The sequence below is a fragment of the Manduca sexta genome, chromosome 15, assembly GCF_014839805.1.
Source record: "Manduca sexta isolate Smith_Timp_Sample1 chromosome 15, JHU_Msex_v1.0, whole genome shotgun sequence".
In the NCBI taxonomy this organism is placed as follows: domain Eukaryota; kingdom Metazoa; phylum Arthropoda; class Insecta; order Lepidoptera; family Sphingidae; genus Manduca; species Manduca sexta.
The window spans coordinates 13,858,538-13,876,393 of NC_051129.1; the positions used below are offsets into that span (position 1 = coordinate 13,858,538).

The 17,856-nt window shown below is 41.3% G+C and overlaps 1 protein-coding gene across 1 annotated transcript; it reads left to right on the top strand.

Moving 5' to 3' along the window:
* Positions 1-1,108: 1,108 nt before the first annotated feature.
* On the top strand, positions 1,109-16,731 carry LOC115447895 (myc proto-oncogene protein). Its single transcript, XM_030175185.2, has 3 exons — positions 1,109-1,452; positions 3,901-4,546; positions 13,071-16,731. The coding sequence occupies exons 2-3, from the start codon at positions 4,012-4,014 to the stop codon at positions 13,628-13,630; spliced, it is 1,095 nt and encodes a 364-aa protein (XP_030031045.1). The 5' UTR covers positions 1,109-1,452; positions 3,901-4,011; the 3' UTR covers positions 13,631-16,731.
* The last annotated feature ends 1,125 nt before the right edge of the window (positions 16,732-17,856 follow it).

A 17,856-nucleotide genomic window follows, 5' to 3' on the forward strand; every position in this document is an offset into this window, starting at 1 on the left:
CGAAACATGATTTCTTGCTGACTGACACTTGGTCAAAGTAATGTCCATAAAAAGGATCGAAATTAATGTTCAGCAAGTTTTATGGTAGTTATTCATGAAAGGGTAAAGAATGACTTTTATTAGTGGCAAGGATCGCAAAGTCGCAGAAATTTTATTCGTACGGGAATGCAACGCGCGGAATGCGGGGTCAATGAACTGTGCGGCGGGAAAGTGGGGTTGGTTAATGTGGGATTACCTATTTGTTCCCAACACGGCATATGCTCGCTCGCACAACAATAAAACCAAAAACATTATTTCACAACCCTTATTTTTGCATTCAAAGCGTCTGTCCAATATGGGGTACATTTTTTAAATTATTGATATCTACCTAGGTACAACCTAAATTTGCTACGTAACCTAGTCTCTATACAAAATATGTAGGTATACAAATGTATGTCAAATAGTATACTCGTACTTATCTCTTTATATTATCAATGTGTGTGTCAAGAATGTGATGAGTAAAATGGTAGGTAGGTATTTGTATTTATATTTGTTAGTTGAGCGCATAGCGTAATCGGCTAAGGCGAAGTCTGAGTGTAGCTAATTGTTTGCCGACGTACGCTCAATAAATAATATACGCGGCAATCCATTACAAGCGCTCAGGTATTTCTACTTCGCGCCATAAGCCTTATATTAGGAATGTCGACTGACTGGCTCCGACGTCGCTTGAGTACTAAATGACGTACAATCCACCTCTCTCGGGGCCGCACAGCGCCGCTGGCCGAGCGACTATAGCCGACTGGATAGATGCTTCGTCGACCGGCGACCGCCGCCGCTCGCGTCCGATCTACTCCCCGCACTCACACAAGCGCGCGCACAAACACATCCTTAAATGCCGCTGCGCTGATTTCCTTCTTCGAACCACCCCCCGCCCTTCCGAGACGCCGACCGGGAGACCCTAAGTTTCACCTTAGCAATACGGGAATTATTACGACGAAAATCAACACCCAGGCCGAGGAAAGACATGTATGGTGATAAGTAAAATACAATAGTGGGGCCACAGAACGTATTTTCAGTGTATTTCGTGAATGACATGGAATTAGCCGGCGCGGAGTGGGGGGCGACGGCGAACGCCGCGTCAGCGGGCGAGCAGCCGCGAGTCGCAGACAACCGCTACGCTACGCGGCCCGCACGAACTCTAGTCGTGTCCACGGCGTCAACCGAATTGCACGCGCCGCTCTGTTCGAACCGGCCGGCTCCCGAATAATGTTTCAGTGTTTGACAAACTCAATCGGAGGTCTCGGAAGAAGTATCGTATTTAATAATTTACACTGTATAACCGACCGCATATTCTCAGTGAGTGTCACGCAGTGTGTACGGAAAAAACTTTGTCGAAGATTCTGAAGAATCTTGTGTAAAATTGTGTAATTCAGCCGGCCGCGGCCGGATCGCGTTTTGCACAAAACTTTTTTGGTGAGTGTGTTATATACGATTCATATAATATACAGTGACAGTGTCCGGGATACAGTAAAGTGGGAAATATATAAAAATGTGGGTACTCATTACTTATTCTATGGCGAGAATGGCGGGGCGTTGCCGGCTTACTCGGAGCCATGGTGTAATGGGTTTTTCTGCGAAATGCCAGCGCCCAAATTCTTTACCTTATAATTGCCGAAACGATATTTCCTTCTTTTTGCATTTATGTAGTTTGTTCACGTTGTAAGAATTTTACAATTTGGCGGGTACTTGGAAGTTATCTCGTTAGTAATTGTGGATTTGTGCAGTTGTAGATTCAGATATAATTTTCAGGGATATCAGTAATTATATTTAATAATATTGCACAATTGAAATAAACATTTTTGAAATTTGATGTTGAAAAAATTTTATGCTGTACCCCGTGGGTACTTTGAAATATTTTAAAATTTAATTATTATATTTTAACTAAATATAATTATTTAGTTGTTACACGAATGTTGTGTAATATGTTGTATTGTTATTTTAGTACTTATAAAGTGTAGTACGAGATAGCCGCAATGTTTGGTTACAAGTTTTGCAACAAACATATTTTCGTTGTGCAATTGTGAACAAATTTAACAAATTATTTCTTACTTATAATAAGTAGATTTAAAAGTAAAATTAATTTCATCAAATAATTTTTATTATTCATATCGGCACAAATTTTGTTGCGTCTACCCACGCTTAGATTAAAATCTGAAGTACTAGGGTAGTCGTACTTCAACGGAAACACTTTAGGCGATGTTATTTAGTCCATATTTCGATCACGAAAAATATATGCCAATATTTTACTGCAAAATGATGCCGTTTTTTTAAACACTCATTACCTAATTTATTTAAATTCTGCACCTAATTTCAATACTAATTTTAAATGTACGATCAGAATATAAGACTGTTATTTTCAAGTTCCAAGTTCATTTTATAATTTGTGATTTTAGTGGTTCTGAAAAAGTATCTATAAAACGTGTTATTCATCCGTAGTCTATTCTGTACTTATAAGTAGAAACAAATTGTTTTTTTTCTCAATAGTTAGGATTTAATTAAAATATTAGATATAAAATGCGAGAAGAAGGTATGTTTCGAGATAATTGTAATTAATTTGTAATTTTCCTTATAAAATATTTGTAATTAAAGAACTTGTGAAACCGAATTTGTAAGTAAACAATTTGAAGACATTTTATTTACTACTTTCAAGTTATATTTAGCCCATAGTAGGTATGTATAGTTGACCGTATTTATCGTTTACCTTCCGAATGACGAATGCTTCGTTCATTTACTAAACAAATGAGGACATGAAATACAATTTTTCTGATGAGTAATGTTCGAAAATAAACTATACGAGTGACACTGCAAATACCGGCTTAGGTACGAAGTACTTATGCTATCTTGTAGCGGGAAACTCGTTCAATTGGTTTATTAGTAAACACTTGTTTCGCGCCATTATGTGCTTGTAAATAAAAACATATTCACGGAAATCACTAACTGACAGTTGGCGCGCAAAAACTCGGCGGGAACGCGCCTGGTGCAGGTAAAAAATGGGGCAAAAAAAACGGGATGATATCGGGACAGTTAATGTAGTGAACTAAAAATGGGATAGGGCTCAAGGCTGAAGTCTTTATAATACTACGATTCGGAAACCAGAGTTCAGTCTTGTTCCGGGCACCGTGGTGGTCACTCGAACTTCCTACCATCGTGATTGTTTGTAAATAACACAAGTCAACACCCTTTGTGTTTACCTTTTTTAATTTTACACCAGTTTTCTAGTTTTGTGAACGGATTAGTGGATTGTTACGGACTTTCCTCGGTTCTAGTGAAGGTGCATTGTTTAGTGATTGTTAATTTCTTGTGATATTTTTTCCGGTCTACAACTCTTAATAGTTTTCGGAGTTACAATAAAAATAATAGAAAATGTTTAAAGATTTTTAAAACAATTTATATTTTTTTTATTTCGTTGAGTACCATCCACTGTTGCTAAGTGAAGATAAGCTTAGTCTACAACGGTTAATAATTCTATATATTTTTTTATTAATATTTTAATAATTTACAATTAATATAACATGCTATTCGTGTTAAACAATATCCTTAAATACTTGAGTTTACATTACAACAGTTGGTGTTAATCAAACCGAGAGAGACTCCCTCGGCCAATCCCCAAAAGACATTACGGTGACAACTTCATTAACCCGTCATGACTTGTCAAAATTTTATTTTCAAATATGTACAGGTAGCTGAATGTTTGCCGGCAACATTAACAGCTACGCGTGTGACGGAAAAATAACCTTATTATGTAGTATATAAGGTTATAATCCCGTGACACACGCAAATGTCATGTAGCTGTCTTGGCTCGCCGGCGAGCCACGAGAGACCAAGAGTTAATATCTAATGCACATTTTTCTGTTGTTGCAGACGGTGTGCGTTGAACCCATCGCGCGCATCGTCCCTGTGATAAGAGGGCCCTGTGATATCGACGAGTTCGTCTTAGCTTTAAACTAGTTAGTCTTTAGTAATATAGAAACAATGGCGGCGCCGTTAGACTCGCAACTACTTACCTTCGACATTTGGGAATCTCTCGACGAGGATTCCATGAGATTGACGCAGACGTCCGAGTTCTGGACTCAAGTGCAATATGATTCAGACAGAATAGACATAGTCCAGCCGGCGAACTTCTCCGACTCGTATCAGGAGAGCGAGGATGACTGGAGGATAGCTGAGAGTCCGGAGGATCCTCACAAAGATAACATAGTCCACCATGACTGTATGTGGGCGGGATCTTGTGTGGATTCAGGACATCCGACGAACACCTTCGTGGCGTCAGACCCCATACCGGCGACACCTGGACAGAGTCTGCTCAGACGGGACATTTCGCCGTCTAGACCGGACACTCCACCTTCACTGGACGGAGATGAACCACCACAGTTCCGTCACACCGTCGATGTGGCCGCGACGGCTCTTCGGTTGGTGACCGCTGTCGCTGCAGACCACTCCTACACATTAGCGAGACAGCATTTCGACTACCTCGGCGTTCAGACTCCCTCTGATTCCGGCGAATCAGGTCAGTACCATTTCTTATATTTGTGACAATTACATTCAGTATTCGAATTTTAAAGACTGCTTCCGTTTATTTTTTTAAATCTTTTAATATAACTTCGGCAGCTTGTACCATGCTCAACATCGCATTGAATTTAAATACTTGTCAAAAGTTGTCATTGCTCCGATAAATTTCATAATGTTCTAAATTTGCCAAATAATTTAACGTAAAAGGGAAAATTTTATAACGGCTGTCGTTGTTTTAAGTAAATTTGAGAATGATCATTTAAATATATCTTCGTGAAGCGTTGTCGTGCTTATTTGAAATTCAAATGTGCTATGTTAGGGCCTCTTTGGCTTATTGGGAATCCGCTGATACGATAACCGACGGCCGGTGGCTTTAATAACGTGTTCGTTTTTTGTTATCTGGAACATTTTTGCGTGGTCGCACGTACCTACTTCTGCTTCATTAGCGATACGCATTACGTTGACCGGAACAACGAATACCGGACACAACCGGAATATAATTTGATAGCTGTGAAACCGTGATATATACTCAATAAAAGTTTATTTCGAGTGTAATGGGTGGATTTTTCGGTGGCGTTTCTTTAAGTGGGTTGACCGGGAGTATGTGAGAGGACGCAGGCGCCGTGCCGCGAGCGCGGGAAACTGCGCATATCGACCGTAGTCCCGCGTCCCCCGCTGCGTCTAGACGCACTCGCGATTCCTCTCTTCCGGAACCTTCGCCCAATGCGACCTTGAAAGTCTCAACCTTCCTTAATGTCAGGTTGCGCAACGACCGCACTCAGCATCCATCCCGCGGGATCGGCGAAGTTAATTACAAACCGGATTAATGTTGTGTACTAGCCAAAGTTCCCGGTGCGCGCGTCATGGGCCTAGGACGGAACCGAGGGCGTCGGCACGCCGACCGAGACGGCTTTGGTGCATCCTCTGATTGCGAATTGCCGTTTCCCGCCGTCTGCGCCAGGGTTAACATCCTCCCGATTCCATTAAGATGATAAATCGCTTATTGGATACGCAGGAACCACCCGACCAACTTATCGATTCGTGATTGCATTTAATTCGGTGTCTGATCGTATTAGAAATCGACTTGGCAGATGTCAGATTAAGTGCTAAAGCACAATAAGTTACGAAACAATACTTTCGACGGGGCATTTTAGATAGTTCGCTGATTTAAATGACGCATTAATTATGTACGAAATTAGGAGATTGAATCGCGTCTCGCCGCAGCTCTGGCACAGTGTTGCGGTAACTGCGCTAGTTATTAGTCGCATATTTATCGCGCAGTATAATTGGTGCATTTATGCGAATGATAGAACGCGTTGGGACAAAAACTGGTCACATATCGAGTGCACGTAACATGATCGAAGTGTACACTGTACAGTACGCGTGACCTCCACTCGATACATATTTAGCGTGCAACTACAATGTTGTGTTATACCTCGAGCTGTTTAGTTATCGTCGATAGTAGTGGGTAAGGTCGCGATGGGCATGTGCCGGAGCCACGGTCGATCTGTTTACATTACAACTTGTTGCGCGGCTTTTGCTCAAAATAAACACGTCGGAAGTTTTAATTGTATTTAAAATCAACACGAGCCTTTATAACATAAACTAGATTTAACGTTGCCACGCAGCCGGCGGTCTCGTCTGGTCCGTTACTCTTGTAAGAATGAAATGGAATCTCATTGAAGTGGAGCTCGGCCGGCTCGCGGGACCGGTTTGGATCGCGTTACTCTAACTCGGCCGGATAACAATTTGATAGACGCCGTCTCAATAATCGTGATCGGAGATCACTCCACAGCAACGCAACACCGCCCCTATCTGATTATGTTATTTGAACTATTCGAATTCGATTCGATTTTAATTGCTTTATCCATCGATAGTTCGCTAGTCAATTGTGTGGTTCGCGTCACTGTCGGGGCAAAGTGCGCATGCGCGGTTTTATCGCTTTGCGCGCCACGCCGCCGCCCGCGAAATAATAAGTATCGTAGCCGCATGCGATGTGTACGGCATAGATGTCATTTTTCGCGCCAATTCAGTTGTTAACAAAGCTGCAACGATTTGTCGTGCGACGTCGTCGCTCCATTTAACGAATACCTGAGGCGACGTGCGCTAGGTAACTTTATTATCCCCTGCGAATATGCGAACACCGCATCGCGTACGTATTTATTTTTGCTTGTACTCTTAAGTTTTTTTTACAATGAATTCGCGTAAAACAGCTGCACACGTTGGCGTATGCCACTATCAAAGCTTATCGTGATAACCGTTTTAAAATGTTTTTGACCTGACGCCACTATCATGCCATATTGCATGATTTATGACGTTTGCTTAAATAAAGCTAAGTAGGTCACTGGTTTACCAGTGAATTGTCAGTTCCTATAAGGGCAATTTAGGGCGTCAAGATCCGGTTTGCGTGGTTGCCCTAAACATTTTAGTAGCAATCAGTGAGCCAAGGCTATGCGCTAGTTTCTCACCGACTGTTTCAATCGAGCTGTTTTTTTATTTACGACGCTATTAAACATTCTTGTCGCCTAATACTGGCATAATTATGACTTAACCTCAACGCCTAAGTGGGATTATTATAAGATTAACTGGTTGTTAGGTTTTCTAGGAAAAATTACGTCCACGCTATTGCTATTAGAGGTTGCAGTCAAGCTTGCAGACTTGTAAAATGTTACATTGTGTTTCTTTCTTATATTATTTTTAATCCAATGTCTATAATGTACGTAGAATATTAAAATAATCTTCAGAAAATATGCTCTCTATATTATCTAGATAGAACATAAAAAATACATTAACCTAGATATACGTAGTCTCGAAAGTAATATAATTATCCATTTTACATGAAAACAGATTCTCAGATGAAGGTAACACAATTTCGACTAATAATTTATATTTGAGTTAAAATTAAGTTTGCGCCTCGGAATATTCAATGTCGCTTTAAGGTGAAAAAAGTACTTACAGGAAACTAGTAGTAGATAAAAAGTTGATAATTTATTCGTTCGTGTATGTTTTTTATAGTTTAAATATATGGGCCATTATAAGTATTTATCGAGTCGCTAAGTTAATAAAGTAAAAATCAGCGGACGCGTAGTAAAACGATTTGCGCGCTACGACTTTATGCTTCTATGTACCTCATTCATGTTGCGCGTCGCATAGCAACAGCGGTGGAATGTGGCAGCCGTTTCATTTATTCGTCTTTAATGATATGCGCGCTTCGGATGCCTATTCTATTTAAATTGTAATTATTTAAAAATAGAATAACGATTTTTTCTAATTCGTTAACGGCCAGTATTCGAACGTGATTAAATTTGATAATCGATTGTGTTCAATATCGATTAAAAAGTTAAACAGCTAAATAAATGAGACATAAATTGTATCTGTTGACAGCAGTACAAGCGGTGACCCAAATATTGTGATAGTTGGTTTTAGTATAAGGGGCCTAACCTAGCCTTGCGCTGGCTAGTCACCGGGCTGTGCCCCACATTCGTCTGATCTCGATAAACGATACCTACTTGTCTTACCTACCTCATGATTTGTACGTATACTTACGAAATCGGCCCTACTTTGTGGATAGCCTTAGCTAATATTAATCTATGATTTATAGCACTAATATGACAACACTACAACAGGTTTTACATAAATATCAAATGGTAACCTAGGTCATTTGATTGTCATTTTTTTCGTAGTACAATTCATCACTATTCATGCGACAGACGAATGATACGTTTTCCTTTTTTATATTGAATAATACATTTTTATCATAAAGTGAGCGATAAAGCATTTTCACCCATCGGTATGCACATGTAGTGGAAAAGGCCTTGAGATTTATCGCGAATATGCACTAAGATATTTAAACAATCACTATGGACTGTGTATCGCGATTGTACGATTTATGTGTCGGCCGCCATCTTGGCCTCCGCGTGACCTTCATATTATCAATGGCGATAACAATACTACTATTACAACGTGATACCCCAACATAATTTTGTATTGTCTTATCATAAAAAACCTAGAGCCACACTGACGAACGATAAACGGGCCATCGCAACAAGATAACTTTAACATTTGACGCCCGATCTGCTGCGAATGTAAATTATTACTATATTTAATAAACCTACCAATATTTTTCCATTCATTAAAAACGTTTCGTAACGTTTATAAGGCCGATAATGTTCGGGCCGGTTTTGATGTCGCCCGATGATGAACGCCTTGGATGGTACACGGGACATAAGATGCTCGCGCGTTGACGTAATTTCATTTGAATGTTTAATAATCCGGAAATACATTTGAACGAATCATCGAACACAAAATCGATGATCGATTTATCGGTTTCAGAAAATCCTTATCCCATCACTAGTTGACAGTGCGTCTGTCATCGCATAACGGTGGTTGCACGTACAGTCGTGTATATTAATGAGTTAAAAATGCAATTGCGTCACAGAGGCACATTATGCGAGCGCCCGTGAACTTGCCGCGAACGGACCAAGGTCACCAAGCGAGATGATGCTATCGATGTATGGGCCGCGATAAATTACAAGTCTATTTTAGCGGGCGGATCTAGAGTGCGTACCGAGGCAGGCGTCTGCGCCAGATGACCGACTTTTGCTATTGCGTAACGCTACAGAAATAACCGCGCCCGACTGTACTTAGGCGCCTATTCCGCGTGGATGCCTTCTGTGCATTAGGCGCCGGGAACGTACTCAGGCGCTCACGCGGGAGACAGAACCCCACAGAAATTTTCGTGTTCACATTTTAATATGACATAATTAATGTTTTATCTTCAGGACACGTAATAAAAAGTCGATTATGTAGATAATTTATAATGATAATGTCGATTTAATCCCGTCTTATAAACCGATGTGGGACAAGTGATGAGCTTATTGATACGATAATTTTTCATCGATAGTTTTGTTTACGTTTTACAATGTATTTTATTGTGTAATATATAGTTTATGTAAACTGAAGTAGATATAACGTTCAACTAAAGTTGTTTACGTTTGTAGTGTTATGCTCGACCAATCGCGACGAAGTTTTACAGCATACTTTGTTATATTTAGGCATTATTCCTTACACAATACATCATTACAGTCTGCAAATTACGATCTATTCGAATCGCATAGTGACAGAATTTTTGATAATCTTACGATTTTAATATCAAACCGATATCGTATTCGAATATCGTATCGTACAGTATAAACCCGTGTACACACTAGAACAATGTACAGCTACACTGGATTATTGGCCGCGGTAAGATAGCGTGCGCGGCTGTATGAATTTTTTAATTATCGCCCACAAATGCCAGTGAACTTGGCCTGCCAGCGCGGCCGGCGGAGCGTGCGGCTCGCTCACCGGGTTACACTTCACGACACTATTGTTTTTACACATATCTACACTTAACGGGGATGTTTGTGTCTAGATTCTAATATTGAGATGTTTATATTAGGTGCAAGCTATGGTTGTCATAGTTCTAATGTTGGTGAGACATTTTTTGGTATTAGCTATGGTTATATATTTCTGGCTAAGGTCATGTTAGATATTAAGGAGTGTTTGGTTTGGGTATGATGGTTTGAGTAACTTTAGATACAATAAGGGTATGCGATAGTAAACATTGCCAACATCGATTTGTACTTACGATCAACATAAAAATATGATAGTTACAATGTTGTCCACTACATTCTTGCGATAGAAAATATTCCTTATTTACCTGTAACAAGTTTCAATATTAAACCGTAACTACGGTATAAAGTTTTCTAAGTACAATCTCGGTTCAATCGCACCAAGCCGTTCGTGATTAACACAGTTTAAGATCCGTTTCCGTTATGCCTAATTAAACGAATTAAAACTTCTCGAGTTCCACGGCCGAGGGTCTTCCGACAAATAATTTTGAATTTTCAATATTAAAGATTTTCAGTAATTCACCCTTACGATATCGTAGACAAACTTTCTTAATCGTTGTAACAAATTAATAACTTTAGGATATCTAGTTCGTCTTTAATTCAATGAATCCCTGATACACGTCCATACAGCACATAATCTAGTCTAGACGTTAAGTACACGAAAACACTCATTGTTTACCGAAGCGATGTTTTTTATCGAATAAGGTTCGTCGATCTTAGAAAAAGTTATCGAGCTCAGTGCATAGACGATGAGTGTTTTTTAGCCGCATCTCTAGTCTCTGGCAATTTTTTACCCCAGTTCGGTGGACAATAAAAAGCGGATTATCCGCGGTATCGTTTTAAAATTGGAACGTTGGAACGCCGGACGGTGGGCTTGCGCCGCTGTCCGGGTTTCGCGTCGTCCGGCTTTCTGTCCGGGTTTGGTGTACGAGATTTATTAGATGTGTAAGTTTTCATAACTTATTAGGAGTTGATATAGCGGATTTTATTTTTAATAAAATCGACTGTCATTACTCCGTTGGATAGTGGACGATGCTACGTGAATTTTGTGAGACATTGGGTTTGGTTTCTGAGTAGTTTGATGATTAATAAGTTATATTTGTCACTAATGGAAGGAGGTGTGAAGCAAACGCACAAGCAACATATTAAAATCCAGTAGCAAAAATGTCCAAATCTATACCAACTAAAAGCCAGCACAGAAATATGTCAGAGGCGCATATAATAGATATGCACTAGACCGGAATACGGCGGCGCACCGCGTGCGACAATACCGCTCGGATCGGTTTACACTGAAACTTATACTGGCGACCGTTAATCGCGTTGGCGCCGTCGTGGAAATCGTCACGAATGTGCCGGCACGACTCCCCGGGGATCAGGGGGAAAGTCGAATGTAGACATGTGGGAATTAAGATTCAATATTACTAAACGTAATCAATTTCGCGCCGAATCATAATAATTTGTAATCACGTCAACAATTTCGGAATAAGTTTATTATTTGCGTTGTCAAACATGTTTAGCGACGTATCGTTGGCTAGTGAATACACGGTCTTACTATTATCGTGTGTTTCACGCCAGGGGCGGTCCCGTGCCCGATACGTCAGCATTCCGCCAGCCCAGTCGATAATTTAATGTAACAAATTATTTTTAAAATTACCGGGGTGTGTCCGAACTACATTTGATGTAGAGCGATATTAGCCCACGCCTAGATTTAGACGTAAGCGAACGAGTTTGACGACGGCCGCCGATACTCGATTTAGATAGACGCGTATTCGAGATAACCGACATCACTATGCGGAAATGTAGTAAAAAGTGCGCGTTGGCGTATAATTTATCGGTCTCGCAGTCAGATAAAAGTTTTGATGCGCAATATTTGCTAAAAAAATCTGCGTAGTTACGTACATTTCGCACGGTCGGCCGTGGCGCGTCCACGGGCTAACGTGACTCGTTTCTATTTGCGGCAATGGAGATTTAAATGGAAACTCTCGTCCTTGTTAAGCTCGTAAATAGCTCGCGCCTGATGCCTTCGATCGCGATGAACCGCTGACATAATTATTTGTTGTGGTAACAGGAGAGCGCCGCTTGCGAATTCCCCGAAACTCGCATTATGCCGCCGCGCGCCGTCCACATCCGCAGTTACCGCATTGCGATCGCGAATCTGACCCCTCACGTACTCCTGCCTCATTCACAGAACTCGACCGCCGACAATGCTCTCTCAGCATTCGTGTCGGTGCATACAGCATACTGCAAGCGGTATTTAGGCCACTTCCGCAGCCCTAATCGCGTACAATAAAAACGTTTATGCCGTTCCGCGCTAGCTAATTGAGATGAACAACCGTTAGGAACCTGCTCATTTGGGAGCCCTACGCCACCATGGCTTTGGCTCTAGAAAAAGCAGGGACATTAAAGCAGAGACGCCCGTATTGAGGCGGTCACTTTTGACGCCATACAACCCCGTACGTCTCTCACATTCCCGTTCCAACGCGACAGGATCGATAGTCTAGGACGGGAGCGTCGGGCGGCCGAAGCCGACCGCGCCGCGCCGCTCGGCGTCTGTGTCGGGCGCTCGCCGTGAGTTAGCTTTATCGTGCGCCTCTCGCGTGACAGATCATTTCGAATCGACGAACGACGCTTTGTTAAACGAAAGCGGCGTAGGCCGGAAAGCGTGTCCACCGCTTGATAATCCGAAGTCCATTGAGTGCGGACGATGCGGCAGCGCGGCGCGCATGCGCTCACGTTTTGGCGCGAATGGCGCGCCGTGACGTCAGGCGTCGGGATCGATGGCGGCAGACGCTGCGGTAGTACGACGGGGTCGACGCCCTCCCCCCGCCGTACGACGCCCGTCCCCCGTCTCCCTCTCGGCGTCCCCCTCCCGACCCGCGGCGCCCCGCTCGCGCCCCCTTCTCGCGCACCTGACTACTGCAGTCGCATCTCCCCATCTAGGTCTAGCCCCGCAATGTACAGATGCGGCTATGACAATCGACGCCCGCCTTTTATGGTGATGCGCGCGCGTAATGAAACGATATGAATGAAACTATGCCAGGAACGGTACGGTAGATGCGGGCCGACCATTATGTGTATTCATAATTTTAAAAAATTGTGATAATTGAACGGGGTTATCGTTTGTTACAGAGGAGGAAATAGACGTGGTGTCACTGGGCACGTCACAGCAGCCGTTGGTGTCGGCGACGCACGTGCGCACAGACGCGCTTCCTCGCACACCCTCTGCACAGGAGCGGGATCACATCCGACGGACGGTCGAGTCGGCCATCACGCCGCGATCGCCGCGCGCCATCGGCAGGAAGCGACTCGTGCCGCCGCCCGGCATCACCTCCACCAGCGGCACCCGGCGGCGGGCGCGCGGGCCTGGCCGCAGGGGACGCCGCCCCAACACCGACACGGACTCCGAGGCGGAGTCACCTGAAATCGAACGCCGCTCCATACACAATGACATGGAGCGACAACGGCGCATCGGCCTTAAAAACCTTTTTGACGAGCTCAAGAAACAGATCCCCGCGACGAGAGACAAGGAACGAGCACCCAAAGTGGTCATACTGCGAGAGGCGGCTTCCCTCTGTCGGAAGCTCAGTCAGGAGGACATCGAACGGGAGAAGTTGAGGAAGAAACAGAACCAACTGGTGGCGAGGTTGAAAAAGCTCCGCACGATGCTGTCGCGCTACCGCTCGTACTGAGCGCCGCGGCGGCATCAGACTGGTTACAGATTAACCACGCGGCGCGTGACTCGTCACTCGTATGGACTGGTAACATAATGTATAAGTCGCTTGCGGACCCGTCCGCTCGTTTCGTTCCCCAGCGCGCTAAAGGCGAACACAGCGGTGTGCGGTGTGCACGATGTCTTTAGGTCGGTCCTGCGGCTCGGCGGGAGTTAGTTAATGATATGTCAGCTTTTACGGCTTACTCTGCTTCTGTGGCGTGACGTCGCCGATGGCACGGTGGCACGGTGGCACGGCGGTGAAGCAATAATCGCGGGTTTGTTTTGCTCAAACGATATTTTGCAGTGCCAAAGTGAGCCATAAAACTGTTGTTAAAGATAAATCCTAGGTCTTCAGTAAAATATCTTAATAGTCACAGACTGCTTCGTGAACTAGTAGACTGGTTATACCTCTAAAATGTTTTTGAATTTTATCATTAAAATATACATAGGTGACATAGCGCCTCACAGATATACTCCGTGTTGACACATCGAAAATGATATGACATATATGTTGATGTACTCGTATTGTTTCGAACTCGTACTCTCGGTAAAATAGAAGATTTTTTACTGGACCTTCCAATGATAGTTGTAAGTATTGACTGTGTGTTAGATAAACGGTTCGCATGAGTTTGTCGACGCTGTTGCTGCTGACGGTAGGGCGGCGAGCGCGAGCTTGGCCGTGTAGGAGGCGGCTGGCGGCCCGGCGTCGGCTCGGCGTCGGCACGGCGTCGGCCCGGACACGGGCCAGTCGCCCGGCTGCCAGTCGTCGCTTGTGTATGGCCACTGAATATGTTTTCGGCCCGATTAGCAAGATATCTACTTTTGAACCTCGTATGGGGTAGTGATATGAAATATTATTCTTTTATTGTAACTTGATATTATTTGTAAGTTTAAACTGCATTTTAGATTAGTGCGCTTACGGATTTTTTTGTAGTGTTTTGTTATTTTGTAAATTTTAACACTTTTTAAATACGTTTTTTTCTACATAGTATCGCGATTAACTGTTGTACACTATCTTTTATTCGATAAATTGACCATTGTAATGACGATTGGGGTGATCGATGTGATTTTTGTAAAAATTATGGTTTGCACATTTGGCTTAGATAAAATTACACTTAACATAGGGTGTATACTGTATACTGTATAGTGACCGTGTGTGGGGAGTCTGTGCCGCGAGGCGCCACGTGGCGTTGCGTGGCGTCACGTGGCGTGCGACACATGTGTCGGCATCATCCCGCACGCACCTTCGTCATGTACCAACCATCATCGCATATTATTAGCATTTTACGTCACTTAGTGTATACAACACTTTAATTTATTCACGTGTCGGGGATACGGTCGGAACGTATGTGACTACTAAATTTATAGACCAGTTGACGTACATTAAAGAGTATAATCTCAGTGAAACGTGTCTGATTGTAATCAATAGACTGTGTATTTTGATAACAACATCAAAATCTATAAAAAAAAAAAAAACAAAGCAGTTGGTTTTAAGGACTGACATAAAATAACCAAGACATAGTTCCTCATAGTACCTACAAATAGAAAGTTGTGAATTTTTTCTTTATTGTATATTTAATTGTTACAGTAAGTTAGATGTATTCTCGATAGACTATAAGCGGGTCGGCTCTGTGGCGGCGGCGGCTGAAACCGAATTACTGATCTGACACTAGTCTGAATGAAGCACAGAATATAAATAGATTTAAAATGTTTTTAAAAGTTTAATTATATGGCGCATTTTATCGTTATTTACAATAAAATAGGAAACGTTCGCGTCGCCAGCGGCCACAGGGTGATCGATGTCCAGGAAAAACAAAAATGCCTTTTAGTTTCGGTAGTGGGGATTGTTTTTATTTTTTCTGGACCGCTCGCTATAGAAGTTGATGTTTTATCAAGCACATGGTCAGCAGTATGTACGTTCGAAGGCGTTAAATTGTGTGCGGAATGTGCCTTGCAATGTACATATACATTATAGATAATTAGGTTTATACTCGAATTAGTTGCAAACCGTATTTTTGGTGAGGAAATATTATTATGTAGGTATATAGCGTTGTTCTAAATAGCGGTACGTGAGGTGTTTTCTAGTTAACATGTTAAAGATTCGCAGTTTATCTCTTCCACTAGGAGTAAACGTGTACATAATAGTGTATAGACGGTAGGTTTCGGCATCAATATTATTTTTTATGGAAACGAGTTTGTTTTTTGTCTAATAATTGTTTAGTTCTCTTACTGGACAGTTACGAATGCTCGAATGTTGTACCTGCATTTAATTTTTTTTTATTTGTTAATCTTCTTGACATAAATAATAAAGATTAATGATTTAGTTAATCCCAAAAAAGGAATCGGTTCGCGTATAACGGTGATATTAAACAGTCCTTTTTAGTTTTCATATAAGAAAAAGTCAGTAGTTAAAGGTTTAATGGTAAGAAATGACAGCTTTACGAAACGGTAGGCAGACCGAGGTAATAGAGAAACAATATATTAACTCTGCACATTATTGTGACAAGGCACATTTCCACCACTGCCAAAAATAGGGGGAAAAACAAAGAATGCGAAAAATACTAAGCTTCCACATAGACGATTGAATTGTAAATTTTATAAAGTAAGTCATGTTATAGTTATAATTTTTATTACTTTATATATTTTGTATATAGTATCCGTTTAGTCGACCAGCTAGCCGGGCCAGCGCCTGCGCACGCGCCGTTACAGAGAGTGCAGGCCTCAACATAGATTCCGCCTAATATTGATATTGTGATCTGCAATCTTTGAAGCGGTGCTTTAAAACTAAGGACCTGTGTACTTACCAGCTATGTTTGGATACTATTGTAACGAGTAAAGAAGTTTTGGTTTTTGTTCCTTAATTATGCATAACAAAATCATTTAAGGTAATTATTAAATATAAATAAATGCTAACGTCGTGTATGGACAGAGCTCGGTGACCTTTGGCTAATGTGATTTTTATACTTATTCGGTGTTATCTGGGGGTCAATAAAATCGTTGATTAGATACTGTGATTATGTACCTGTGCGGTACGGGGTGGTTTCCTAGGCTCTGTCTTGTTCGACTTAAAAAAAATAATGATTTTTCTTCAGTTTTACTTTGATCCCATCCTTTCCTTATATACACTTTATTTACAAAAGTAGTTCAATACTACTGAATGGAATAGTCAAAATTCCAGTCAGTATTGAAGCCTTGTGTAGCCCTAGGCTACTACTATAAGGACTATACAATTCATACATGCATATGTCAATAAAATATCACACAAACACACTTCCGAACAAACATACAAATCTTAAGAACTGGCTATGACGTTCCAAACACAACAAATAGGTCAATCTCTTAGTAAACAGAATAGAAATAAATAAGATTATGAAACACACGTTTTCCATGCATTTACACTACGTAATGCAAAATATTTACATAAAACAGGTTTCACAAAAAACATTAATACGACCTATGAACAAATGTACTTATTGTACACTATTGCTTGGATGACCCAATCATCAAACAATAGGGACTAACCTTTATGGTTATTCAAACGTATCTGCCCCTTATCTAAATAAATTAAAAATAAAATATTTTTACCAGTCCCCGGCTGTAGAATTTACTCAATTCTAAACTACCCACATTCAACAAGAATTTTAAACGAAGTCAGTCAGTATATTTCCTTAGTCAATAATCTATAAAGAAGCTATGACAAAAAAAAACAGTTCACAGTCTTCCTTATGTATTATTACTAAGCAATGAGTATGCAAGCCATGTGAACAATTAAACATTATTTATATAAACATCGACGACGCTGCTTCCCTGACACGTGTTCGAAAAATTAATTAATTTGTAGTTTTATATTGTGTACATATTGTGCTAATGGTGTATTTAAAAATGGCAATAAACCAATATTAATTATAACCGAATTATTTTTCATTTTACATTTTTTTTTGTATTGCGGTTAAATAAAACGTAAGTGTTTGCGACTGAACTTATTATTTTAATGACTATATTCTATCGGCATACCGGTAAATTTTATAAGTAGTTACAAAAAGAGTTTATTGAATATTTTCCTCCATATTCGTCGCTAATAAGGATAATACAATATGTTCTTAGACCTACTTATATGCACTTCTGTTTACACATTATATAAAATTTATAGGTATGTAAGTGGTCTGTCCACGTCAAAGAGGCACCGTGGGATTCTACAATAAT